At 50.1% G+C, this 12567-nt stretch overlaps 2 protein-coding genes across 4 annotated transcripts in view; one reads left to right on the forward strand and one right to left on the reverse strand.

Moving 5' to 3' along the window:
* The window catches only part of timm10 (translocase of inner mitochondrial membrane 10 homolog (yeast)), a 22727-nt gene extending 18537 nt beyond the window's left edge, over positions 1 to 4190 (reverse strand). Inside the window, exons 1-2 of one of the 2 annotated variants that reach the window (XM_063039637.1) lie at positions 4033 to 4190; positions 3687 to 3784 (exon numbers count right to left, since the gene is read on the reverse strand). In XM_063039637.1, coding sequence (XP_062895707.1) covers positions 3687 to 3757 — 71 coding nt within the window. In that variant the 5' untranslated portion in view covers positions 3758 to 3784; positions 4033 to 4190. Of the gene's footprint in view, positions 1 to 3686 lie in introns of both variants that reach the window. The other variant, XM_063039638.1, reaches the window with a different exon arrangement.
* Positions 1514 to 12567, forward strand: part of LOC134341733 (uncharacterized) — a 26571-nt gene continuing 15517 nt past the window's right edge. The window contains exon 1 of one of the 2 annotated variants that reach the window (XM_063039634.1): positions 1514 to 2527. In XM_063039634.1, the coding sequence (XP_062895704.1) occupies positions 2501 to 2527 (27 nt within the window). In that variant the 5' untranslated portion in view covers positions 1514 to 2500. The remainder of the gene's footprint in view (positions 2528 to 12567) is intronic. The other variant, XM_063039635.1, reaches the window with a different exon arrangement.

Below are 12567 nucleotides of genomic sequence, written 5' to 3' on the forward strand. Positions count from 1 at the left end.
GAAGGTTCACCAGATTGATTCCTGGGATGGCAGGACTTTCATATGAAGAAAGTCTGGATGAACTAGGCTTGTACTCGTTGGAATTTAGAAGATTGAGGGGGGATCTGATTGAAACGTATAAGATCCTAAAGGGATTGGACAGGCTAGATGCAGGAAGATTGTTCCCGATGTTGGGGAAGTCCAGAACGAGGGGTCACAGTTTGAGGATAAAGGGGAAGCCTTTTAGGACCGAGATTAGGAAAAACTTCTTCACACAGAGAGTGGTGAATCTGTGGAATTCTCTGCCACAGGAAACAGTTGAGGCCAGTTCATTGGCTATATTTAAGAGGGAGTTAGATATGGCCCTTGTGGCTACGGGGATCAGGGGGTATGGAGGGAAGGCTGGTGCAGGGTTCTGAGTTGGATGATCAGCCATGATCATAATAAATGGCGGTGCAGGCTCGAAGGGCCGAATGGCCTACTCCTGCACCTATTTTCTATGTTTCTATGTTTCTAAATATTAAAAATTTAAATTATAAATCATAACCAGAAAATATAAAAATGGAAAGTAAGGTAGTGCAAAAAAACCGAGAGGCAGGTCCGTATATTTGGAGGGTACGGCCCAGATCCGGGTCAGGATCCGTTCAGCAGTCGTATCACAGCTGGAAAGAAGCTGTTCCCAAATCTGGCCATACAAGTCTTCAAGCTCCTGAGCCTTCTCCCGGAGGGAAGAGGGACGAAAAGTGTGTTGGCTGGGTGGGTCGTGTCCTACATCGCTATATTGTGGAGTGAATGTGCAGACTCCTAGGGGCTAATCAGAACTAGGGAGGCTGGTCTAAGGTGAGAGGAGAGAGATGCAACGGGGACATTGCCGTGGTCGAGCTCCGGCCACTGAGTTCCGTTTTGGTCGCCCTGCTCCAGGACAGATGCCACCGAGCTGGACTCAGGCTCTAAAACGCCACTTGCATCTGGACCTTGGGACAGGGAAGTGAGGCAGGCCCTTCAGCCCATCTGCTCCCGACTTGGGCTAGTCCCCAGCTCCGCTCGTCTCATCTGCCCGCCCCTGGGCACCCCCCCCGCTAAATGGCGCAAAATAGAAGATGAGATACTTTATTGATCCCGAAGCAAGTTACGGTGTCACATTAGCACTGCAGGTGCAGAGAAATAAAAAAAGTTAGAAGAAAGAAAGAATATATTTTAAAAAGTTATCTCGAACAGTCCAACGGGAGGGGGTGTCATCACTCTCCCGGCTATAGGCTGACTCGTTATAGAGCCTAACGGCCGAGGGTAACAATGACCTCGCGTAGAGTGCCGAGGGGGATTGAGGAGGCTGTTGGCGGGACTCGAGGCACGGAGGTTACGGAGAGAGTGCAAGGTCACCCTTTGGAGAGAGATCAGACAGGCTGGGACTTTATTCTGTGAATCACACAGGTGTCCTGAGAGACGTGTGTAAAAAAACACGAGGGGCACAGACATGTACTGTCCCGTTTCCTCCCCCTGCCCGGGGCTGGGGAATCAAAAACCAGAGGGCCTGGGTTGCTGGTGGGGGGGGGGGGAAGAGAGATTTAATTGGGACCCAGGGACAACCTTTCGTCCAGAGGCGGGTCCGTCTACGGAACAAGCCGGCAGAAGAAGTGGCCGAGGCAGGTACAGTAACATTGTTTAACACTTGGACAGGTACACAGAACGGAAAAGGCTCCAAGCAGGGCCGACCACAGATTGCTTGGCTTCAGAGCTGTGTGTCAGACATGGCCATAAGCAACACAGGGGCCCCACAGGGCACTGTAATGGCTCCCTTCCTGTTTACCCTGTGTACCCTGGACTTTACATACAACACTGAGTCATGTCATCTGCAGAAATTCTCTGATGACTCAGCAATAGTTGGGTGTATAAAGGGAGGATGGGAGGGTCCTGGTGGAGGACTTTGTCAGATGGTGCAGGCTGAATCATCTGCAGCTCGGCTTCAGTTGGACAAAGGAGATGGTGATGGACTTCAGGAAGACTAATCCTGCACCGCTCCCTGTTACTAGTGATGGTGAGGACATGAATGTGGGGAGGACCTACAAGTACCCAGGGGTTCACCTGGATGACAGACTTGAGTGAAGCACCAACACAGAGGCTGTGTATAAGAAGGGCCAGAGTCGCCTCTACTTCCTGAGGAGACTGAGGTCCTTTGGAGTATGCAGGCCTCTCCTTCACATGTTCTACCAGTCTGTCGTCGCCAGTACAATCCTCTATACGGTGGTGTGCTGGGGCAATGGGTCAACACGGGTGATGCCAACAGGCTCAATACACTGATTAGAGAGTCTGGCTCAGTTATTGGAGTCAAACTGGACACAACGGAGGCTGTGTGAAAACCCTGGCGATTCTGGACAATATTTCTCACCCTCTGCAAGCCACCTTGGCTGAACAGAGGAGCACTTTTAATAATAGGCTGAGACAACTGTGCTGCTCCAAAGAGCGCTATGCGACGTCATTCTTACCCCCGGCTATTAGGCTCTATAATGTAGCTAGAGCAGTGATGACCCCTCCTGTTAGACTGTTTAAGGTAACTTTTTTAAAAAATACTTTCTTCCTTACTCATGATATTTGTATAACCTGTGAACTTATAATGCTACTATGACAGCGTAATTTCCTTTGGGATCGATAATGTATCTTTTTTTTTACGCCATGAAGCAAGAGTTCCAGGGCCGGGCAGATGTGACCGGCTGAGATGGGGACCTGCCCAAGCAGGGAGCAGACTTGCTCGTCCCTAGATCCAGATGCGAGCAGGGTTGCAAAACCCAGCCTGATGCTCCCTGCAATCTACCCCTCTCTCCCCACCCCTTCCTTCCTTCCCTCCCTCTTCCCCCTCCCCTCCCTCCCCTTTCCCCCTCCCCACCCTCTTTCCCCCTCCCCTCCTCCCTCCCTCTTCCCCCCCTCCCCTCCCTCTTCCCCCCACCCCTCCCACCCTCTTCCCCCCCCTCCCCTCCCCCCGTTTCCCCCTCCCTCCCTCTTCCCCCCTCTCCTCTCCTCCCCCCCTCTCCTCTCCTCCCCCTTCCCCCTCTCCTCTCCTCCCCCTTCCCCCTCTCCTCCCCTTCCCCCTCTCCTCCCCTCCCCCTTCCCCCTCTCCTCCCTCTTTCCCCCCTCCCCTCCCCCTCTTTCCCCCTCCCTCCCTCTTTCCCCCCTCCTCTCCCCCGTTTCCCCCTCCCCTCCCTCTTTCCCCCCTCCCTCTTCCCCCCACCCCTCCCTCCCTCTTCCCCCCACCCCTCCCTCTTTCCCCCCTCCCCTCCCTCCCTCTTTCCCCCACCCCTCCCTCTTTCCCCCTCCCCTCCCTCCCTCTTTCCCCCCTCCCCTCCCTCCCTCTTTCCCCCCTCCCCCTCTTTCCCCCCTCCCCTCCCACCCTCTTTCCCCCTCCCCTCCCCCCCTGTTTCCCCTCCCTCCCTCTTTCCCCCCTCCCCCTCTTTCCCCCCTCCCCTCCCACCCTCTTTCCCCCTCCCCCCCCCCTGTTTCCCCTCCCTCCCTCTTCCCCCCTCTCCTCTCCTCCCCCCTCTCTTCTCCTCCCCTTCCCCCCTTCCCTCCCCCGTTTCCCCCCTCCCCTCCCCCCTCTTTCCCCCTCCCCCCTCTTTCCCCCCTCCCCTCCCCCCTGTTTCCCCCCTCCCTCCCCCTCTCCTCTCCTCCCTCTTCCTCCCCCCCCTCCCCTCCCCGCCCGCCCGCCCCGGACCAACCTGTTGTACATATCGGCCATCATCTCCACCTCCAGCTCGGCCGCCAGTTGCTGTGCTTTCATGGGGTCCATGTCTGAACTTCCCGGGCCTCGGGTAGCCTGAGCGAGAGGAGGCAGAGCGGGGGTGTCAAGTGCAAGGCGTGTGGGTGTGGGTGTGGGTGTGGGTGTTCTCTGCAGCGCCGTTAACGCAAGCGGTTCCGACACGGTGGAAGTTGTCAACCTCTCGCCAGACACATGGGCTCCGTCCGTCCCGGTCACCCTCCGCCAGGTGGAACAATAAAGTTCACAGGGGAGGTCGGCCAAAATCCGGCTAAGCACCCGGCCGTGATTCCCCCCGGATTTCTCACCTGCTTCCTCCCAGGTGGAGCTGACAGCGGAAGTGAAAGGCGGAAATGCGGAGGAAGAGCTGTTTTCTCTCTTTCTCTCGCTCTCGGGTGCGAATCAGCACACTTTATTTAAAAGACCGCAAGACGACGGCGCCATCTTGGTGAGGGCAGCCGAGAGGGGCGCTCACACACAAAATAAAAACGACAAACAGCGAATATTATTACAGTTTCCCTCATCAGTTTGCTTCCTAGATTATTCTTGTTGTTACTTTAGCTAATATATGTAACTTTGAAGGCTCTCCCCCCCCAACCACCGAAGTTGAGCGCGCGGAATTGCCCCTCACTAAGATGGCGAAGGGCCGGTCCGCCCTCGTGCCCCCTTCACAAATTGACAAAGGAGGAAATGTAGGGGCAAGATGGCACAGAGGGGAGCTGAACTCCCACTGTAGCACCGGCGGACGCTGGTGGCGGACTAGTGACATACTACCGTCCCCGGTACCACCACCCCCTCCACCCGCGGGAGGCCAATCAGCCCTTCTGTTGAAGGGACTAGCAGCAGTAGGAGTTCTTGGTTATTTGGATGGGGAGAGGGTCGAGGTGGGTGAAAAAGGTGGCTGCCACCTGCCACGATGCGTTCACAAACTTATGTAGGGCAGACAGCCAGGAAAATAACATCATTTTTTTAAAAACTTGCACAAGAATCAAATTTAAAAAAACAAATATTACAACATTACTCCCCCCTCTGCCCTTCTCCCTTACAACTGCTCTCACATAACTTTCCCCTACCCCTCTCCCTTACTCCTTCCTCCTCACCCCCCCATTTCCCTTTCCCCCTACAGCATCCCCTTCCACACCTCTCCCTCCTCACTGCCCTTCTCCCACTCCTCTCCATCCTCACTGCCCCCTTGCACACCCTTCTGTAATCCCACTTCTCCCTCCTCAACTTCCCTTTTCCACACCCCTCCATCCTCCTGCCCCTACCCCTGACCCACACCTGTCATGTATTCACTTGTCAGTAGTATTTGAGTATTATTGTAAATATATTGTGTGATTAAACAATTCTCTGTTGTTTACATAATGCATTATGGGTATGTGTAAAAGTATGGAAATGACATACACTATTACGCCACCTTGTCGGTGCACGCCTCACAAATTAAAACAGGCGTGTCCTCCCCAGCTCCGTGCTTTCCTTTTGTATAGTTTTATGTTTTGGAATTACAAAGTGTCATTGTAGTTAATAGTGTTATTTCTAATCCAGTCCCACATTGGAGGAGTTCACATGCTGTACAAGCAGAGTTATCGATAAAGTTTAGTTGAATCTCTTGCGTGCTGGCGTCCTGGTGTGCGCTCTGCCCTCTCCCTCATTAACAAACACAGCCTTGCGTCCGAGCTTACGGTAAGATGGTTCTTGTTCGTGCATGCCCATGAAAAATATCCAGAGACTCACCAACCTAAGTTGCCTCTGCTAGTTGCTAATCGTATACACCATGTGGCATGAGCAGGGAGAGGGCCAGTGTTGCTAGGCAACGCCTTCAAGCCACACCCAGAAGTGGATAGATTGTGGGGATCTGTGGGCCACTAGCCTTGGGAAGTGCACAGAGGCACAGACACAGCAAAGAAGTCAGTCAGACTCTAAGGGAGAGGAAAGGGAACTTCTGTGATCCAAATAAGTACAATAATAAATAAACAAATGGAAATGGAGCAAATATGTGCAGTACCAACATCTGCTTACCTAATAAAATGCTGCTGCCCCACCCTAGACATAGAACATAGGAATCTACAGCACAATACAGGCCGTTCGGCCCACAATGTTGTGCCAACCATGTAACCTAGTCTAGAAACTGCCTAGAATTTCCCTACCGCATAACTCTCTACTTTTCTAAGCTCCATGTACCTATCTAAAAGACCCTATTCTATCCGCTTCCACCACCGTCACCGGCAGCCCATTCCACGCACTCACCACTCTCTGTTGAAAAACTTACCCCTGACATCCCCCCTGTACCTACTTCCAAGCGCCTTAAAACTATGCCCACTCGTGTTAGCCTCGAAGAAGCCTCAACTACTTACCTGGGCAGAGAATTCCACAGATTCATCACTCTCTGGGAAAAACAGTTTCTCCTCATCTCCATCCTGAATCTTCTCACCTGAATCCAGAGGCAATGTCCCCTAGTTCTAGTCTCCCCTTGCAATCTCCTGAACTCCAGAGAGTATAGTCCCAGGCAACTCAATCTCTCCTCGTAGGTTAACCCCTTCATCCCTGGAATCAACCCGGTGATCATAAAAGCCGTTGCCACTCAAAGCCAGTTGTTCAGGAGGGTCAAAGGAGACCATGATTCAGAAGAAGAGAGTTTTCTGTGGGGCTCTGGGTTCAAGGAGACAAGGCTGGCGTACTACGGTTTGGCAGTGACTCTGGGGCCTGTGTCACTGCCATCCCCGAACATCTGCTCACAAAACTGGCGAAGGAAACGGGCACCACGCTAAACCCAACAAAAATGGTGCTCGTGGGGCCTGGGAAACATAAGCTCACTGTGAGAAGGGGATGTTTGTTACTGCCATCCGTAAAAATAAGAAACAGTTAAAAGAGGATGTCTCCGTTGTTCAGAAACTCTTCTCACCCCTATTGAAATGAATTGAATTGAACTGAATAGAATAGACTTCCACCCTCACCACCATTCAGGGCCCCAAACAGTCCTTCCAGGTGAGGCGACACTTGACCTGTGAGTCGGCTGGGGTGATATGCTGTGTCCGGTGCTCCCGATGTGGCCTTCTATATATTGGCGAGACCCGACGCAGACTCGGAGATCGATTCGCTGAACACCTACGCTCTGTCCGCCAGAGAAAGCAGGATCTCCCGGTGGCCACACATTGTAATTCCACATCCCATTCCCATTCTGACATGTCTATCCACGGCCTCCTCTACTGTCAAGATGAAGCCACACTCAGGTTGGAGGAACAACACCTTATATTCCATCTGGGTAGCCTCCAACCTGATGGCATGAACATCGACTTCTCTAACTTCCGCTAATGCCCCACCTCCCCCTCGTACCCTATCTGTAATTTTTTATATACACATATTCTTTCTCTCTCCCTCCTTTTTCTCCCTCTGTCCCTCCCACTATACCCCTTGCCCATCCTCTGGGTTTTTCCCCCCCTCCCCCTTTTCTTTCTCCCTGGGCCTCCTGTTCTATGATCCTCTCATATCCCTTTTGAATCACCTGTCCAGCTCTTGGCTCCATCCCTCCCCCTCCTGTCTTCTCCTATCATTTCGGATCTCCCCCTCCCCCTCCCACTTTCAACTCTCTTACTAGCTCTTCCTTCAGTTAGTCCTGACGAAGGGTCTCGGCCCAAAACGTCGACTGTACCTCTTCCTAGAGATGCTGCCCGGCCTGCTGCGTTCACCAGCAGCTTTTACGTCTGTTGCTTGAAATTCCAGCATCTGCAGATTTCCTCGTGTTTGCAAGAATTGAACAGAATTGAATTGACTTTATTTCTTACATCCTTCACATGCATGAAGAGTAAAAATCTTTATGTTATGTCTCATCTAAATGTGCAATGTGCAATTCATAGTAATTTATAATAATTAGTATGTACAACAATATAACGTAGAAATACAGTTGTATCAGTGTGAATTAATCAGTCTGATGGCCTGGTGGAAGATGATGTTCCGGAGCCTGTTGGTCCTTTTGCTGTGGTACCGTTTCCTGGATGGTAGCAGCAGGAACAGTTTGTGGTTGTGGTGAATTGGGTCCCCAATATCCTTTGGGCCCTTTTTACACACCTGTCTCTGTAAATGTCCTGAATAGTGGTAAGTTCACATCTACAGATGCTCTGGGCTGTCCGCACCACTCTCTGCAGAGTCCTGCGATTGAGGGAAGTACAGTTCCCATACCAGGCAGTGATGCAGCCGGTCAGGATGCTCTCAATCGTGACCTCTAGAAGGTGAAGCTCATTGCAAGGTTGCCTCGCTCAACAATTTTCAGTGGCAGGAGAAGTTCCCGGAGTTGTTCACAGGCCTGGGGGGGGTGGGGGGTGTGGGGGTGGATACTGAAAGAATAGCACCTTATCCAGCTGAGGTCAGGAGTGTCGCCCTGCTCTCCGACAGCAGAGTGGGATATACCAGTCCCATGAACGAACCAGGTCAAAGCTGAACTTGAGAGGAGGACATCGTAGCTGGAGTGAACGGACCAGCAGACAGGCGCGCGGGCCGCCGTTCCTGTTCCCAAGCCGGGCGGCTCAGTCAGGATCCGTGTTGATCTAACACAACCGGATCACGCAGCGAGGCGGAGGAGTTTACTCTGGCCTCTGTTGGGCACATGTTGGGTATGCCCGTCGGAGCAAAGCTCCCCTCCTCACCAGACTCGGGGTTTTCGGGCAGATCCGCTTGGTGCCCGAGTCACAGCCTTTAATCGCGTCACACGGGTGTTATGCCTTCGGGAGCCTGACTCCCTTTCGGCATCGAGTCAGCCCCTGAACCCTTCCCGATGACAATGAACCAGTTTTTGGAGGGAGTGGTGTGACGGGGTACTCACCTTCAGAGGCTCAAATGAGGAACCGGACAAAAGGGTGGACGTACATAAGGGATAGGAGCAGGAGTCGGCCATTCGGCCCATTGAGCCTGTTCTGCCATTCAATAAGATCATGGCTGATCTGACCATGGACTCATCTCCACCTACCTGCCTTCCCCCCCCCCCCATAACCCTTAATTCCCCTACTACGCAAAAGTCTATCCAACCTTGCCTTAAATATATCTACTGAGGCAGCCTCCACGGCTTCATTGGGCAGAGAATTCCACAGATTCACCACTCTCTGGGAAAAACAGTTCCTCCTCATCTCCGTCCTAAATCTACTCCCCCCGAATCTTGAGGCTATGTTCCCTAGTTCTAATCTCACCTACCAGTGGGGAACAACTTTCCTGCCTCTATCTTATCTATCGCTTTCATAACTTTATGTCTCCATAAGATCTCCTCTCATTCTTCTGAATTCCAGAGAGTACAGTCCCAGGCGACTCAACCTCTCCTCATAGTCTAACCCCTTCATCTCTGGAATCAACCTGGTGAACCTCCTCTGCACCGACTCCAAAGCCAGTAGTGCACCCGTGGCTGACAAGAGAAATTAGGGATAGTATCAATTCCAAAGAAGAAGCGTACAAATTAGCCAGAGAAAGTGGCTCACCTGAGGACTGGGAGAAATTCAGAGTCCAGCAGAGGAGGACAAAGGGCTTAATTAGGAAGGGGAGAAAAGATTATGAGAGAAAACTGGCAGGGAACATAAAAACGGACTGTAAAAGCTTTGATAGATATGTAAAACGGAAAAGACTGGTAAAGACAAATGTAGGTCCCCTGCAGACAGAAACAGGTGAATTGATTATGGGGAGCAAGGACATGGCAGACCAATTGAATAATTACCTTGGTTCTGTCTTCACTAAGGAGGACATAAATAATCTTCCAGAAATAGTAGGGGACAGAGGGTCCAGTGAGATGGAGGAACTGAGCGAAATACGTGTTAGTAGGGAAGTGGTGTTAGGTAAATTGAAGGGATTGAAGGCAGATAAATCCCCAGGGCCAGATGGTCTGCATCCCAGAGTGCTTAAGGAAGTAGCCCAAGAAATAGTGGATGCATTAGTGATAATTTTTCAAAACTCGATAGATTCTGGACTAGTTCCTGAGGATTGGAGGGTGGCTAATGTAACCCCACTTTTTAAAAAAGGAGGGAGAGAGAAACCGGGGAATTAGAGACCGGTTAGCCTAACGTCGGTGGTGGGGAAACTGCTGGAGTCAGTTATCAAGGATGTGATAACAGCACATTTGGAAAGCGGTGAAATGATCGGACAAAGTCAGCATGGATTTGTGAAAGGAAAATCATGTCTGACGAATTTCATAGAATTTTTTGAGGATGTAACTAGTAGAGTGGATAGGGGAGAACCAGTGGATGTGGTATATTTGGATTTTCAAAAGGCTTTTGACAAGGTCCCACACAGGAGATTAGTGTGCAAACTTAAAGCACACGGTATTGGTGTGGGTGGAGAACTGGTTAGCAGACAGGAAGCAAAGAGTGGGAATAAACGGGACCTTTTCAGAATGGCAGGCGGTGACTAGTGGGGTACCGCAAGGCTCAGTGCTGGGACCCCAGTTGTTTACAATATATATTAATGACTTGGATGCGGGAATTAAATGCAGCATCTCCAAGTTTGCGGATGACACGAAGCTGGGCGGCAGTGTTAGCTGTGAGGAGGATGCTAAGAGGATGCAGGGTGACTTGGATAGGTTGGGTGAGTGGGCAAATTCATGGCAGATGCAATTTAATGTGGGTAAATGTGAAGTTACCCACTTTGGTGGCAAAAATAGGAAAACAGATCATTATCTGAATGGTGGCCGATTAGGAAAAGGGGAGGTGCAATGAGACCTGGGTGTCATTATACACCAGTCATTGAAAGTGGGCATGCAGGTACAGCAGGTGGTGAAAAAGGCGAATGGTATGCTGGCATTTATAGCAAGAGGATTCGAGTACAGGAGCAGGGAGGTACTACTGCAGTTGTACAAGGCCTTGGTGAGACCACACCTGGAGTATTGTGTGCAGTTTTGGTCCCCTAATCTGAGGAAAGACATCTTTGCCTTAGAGGGAGTACAAAGAAGGTTCACCAGATTGATTCCTGGGATGGCAGGACTTTCATATGAAGAAAGACTGGATGAATTGGGCTTGTACTCGTTGGAATTTAGAAGATTGAGGGGGGATCTGATTGAAACGTATAAAATCCTAAAGCAATTGGACAGGCTAGATGCAGGAAGATTGTTCCTGAAGTTGGGGAAGTCCAGAACGAGGGGTCACAGTTTGAGGATAGAGGGGAAGCCTTTTAGGACTGATATTAGGAAAAACTTCTTCACACAGACAGTGGTGAATCTGTGGAATTCTCTGCCACAGGAAACAGTTGAGGCCAGTTCATTGGCTATGTTTAAGAGGGAGTTAGATATGGCCCTTGTGGCTAGGGGGATCAGGGGGTATGGAGGGAAGGCTGGGGCAGGTTTCTGAGTTGGATGATCAGCCATGATCATAATAAATGGCGGTGCAGGCTCGAAGGGCCGAATGGCCTACTCCTGCACCTATTTTCTATGTTTCTATCCTTCCTCAAGTGAGCAGACCAGAACTGCACACAGTACTCCAGGTGTGGCCTCACCAGTACCCTGTACAGTTGCAGCATGACCTCCCTGCTCTTGAATTCAATCCCTCTGGCAATGAAGGCCAACTTCCCATTTGGCTTCTTGAGAGCTTGCTGCACCTGCACACCCAACCTTTTGTGACCAAAGAGGCAGAATAATCCTTCCACTTTGCAGGAGTGTTCAGGTTGTCTATCCTGACCTCCATTAGATATAGTGCTCCTTTTAAAAGAAGAATCCTAATGTTGAAAGCAGTTCAAAAATGAGACAGTTCTTTTTAAAAAAAGGATTTGGTGAAAAAAAGGGTGGAAAACAAAGAGAGAGAGAGAGAGAGAGACTTTTAAAAACAAAGAGAATCACAGTTATAATGTTCCCAATTGTGTAAGGAGCATCAGTTATGTGCTCTGGGCGAAGTGAACCGAACTTTTCAATTTCACTGACCATAATTTCAATGCCATTCTTTTGAAAAGAAGTACATACCAAGTTTTTTCTCTTTTTGCTCAAGAGGCAGAAATGTGGTAGTTAAGAGTGTTATTCCTGTGACACTCAGCGAGCCAATTGCGCATCAGTAAAGATCAGTGGAACGTCCTGCAGGCTGGCGTCTGGTGTGCTCTGCTCTATCCCTCTCTATAAGTACGGCGGTGGCGACGAGCCAGTTCTAAAACAAGCCTGAGACGACGACCTATCTGTTGAAGCACAGCACGCCTTTTCTCTGTGAGAGAGAGTTGGGTTAAAAAAGAAAAATGCAGCTCGTGTCTCTTGGGAAAAGCAGAGAGGCAGTTGAGTGAAAGAAAGGCAGAAAATGGATTAATCAGTGAATACTGGGTGGTGACATTAATAAATAAGGAGAAAGCAGAAATGTTTGGCTCTGTCAGAAAGATAGAGGCATTCGATTGCACAGCAGATAACTGGCTAATGTGTACTGAGCAAATTGAGCAATATTATGAAGAAAATGAAGTAGTCAATAGGAAACAAGTGCCAGTTTTGCTGAGAGCATTGGGTTTAAAGGTATGCAGTGTGCTTAGAAGTTTGACTGCTCCAAACAAACCAGCCAAAATGAGCTTTGCTGATATCGTGAAAGTAATGCAGGAACATTTAGAACTGAGACCTTTGTTGATTGCAGAACACTTTACATTTCATAAATGGAATCAAAAGGGAGTCCATTTCAGTGTATATGGCTGAATCAAAGGAATTGTCTGAGCAGTGCCAGTTCAGTGATCGGTTTAATGATGCACCGAAAGGTCGTTACATTTGTGGAATTTCACAAGGAAGCATTCAAGAAAAGCTTGCATCTAAAAGAGCAGTTGAAATTGCAGTGTCAATAGAAACAGCAGACAGAGGCGCAATTGAGTTGTATCCAGCAATGAAAATGAGCATGAACAACACTGCAATGTCTAAACAGGAG

The sequence above is a fragment of the Mobula hypostoma genome, unplaced genomic scaffold (assembly GCF_963921235.1).
Source record: "Mobula hypostoma unplaced genomic scaffold, sMobHyp1.1 scaffold_91, whole genome shotgun sequence".
NCBI classification, from domain to species: domain Eukaryota; kingdom Metazoa; phylum Chordata; class Chondrichthyes; order Myliobatiformes; family Myliobatidae; genus Mobula; species Mobula hypostoma.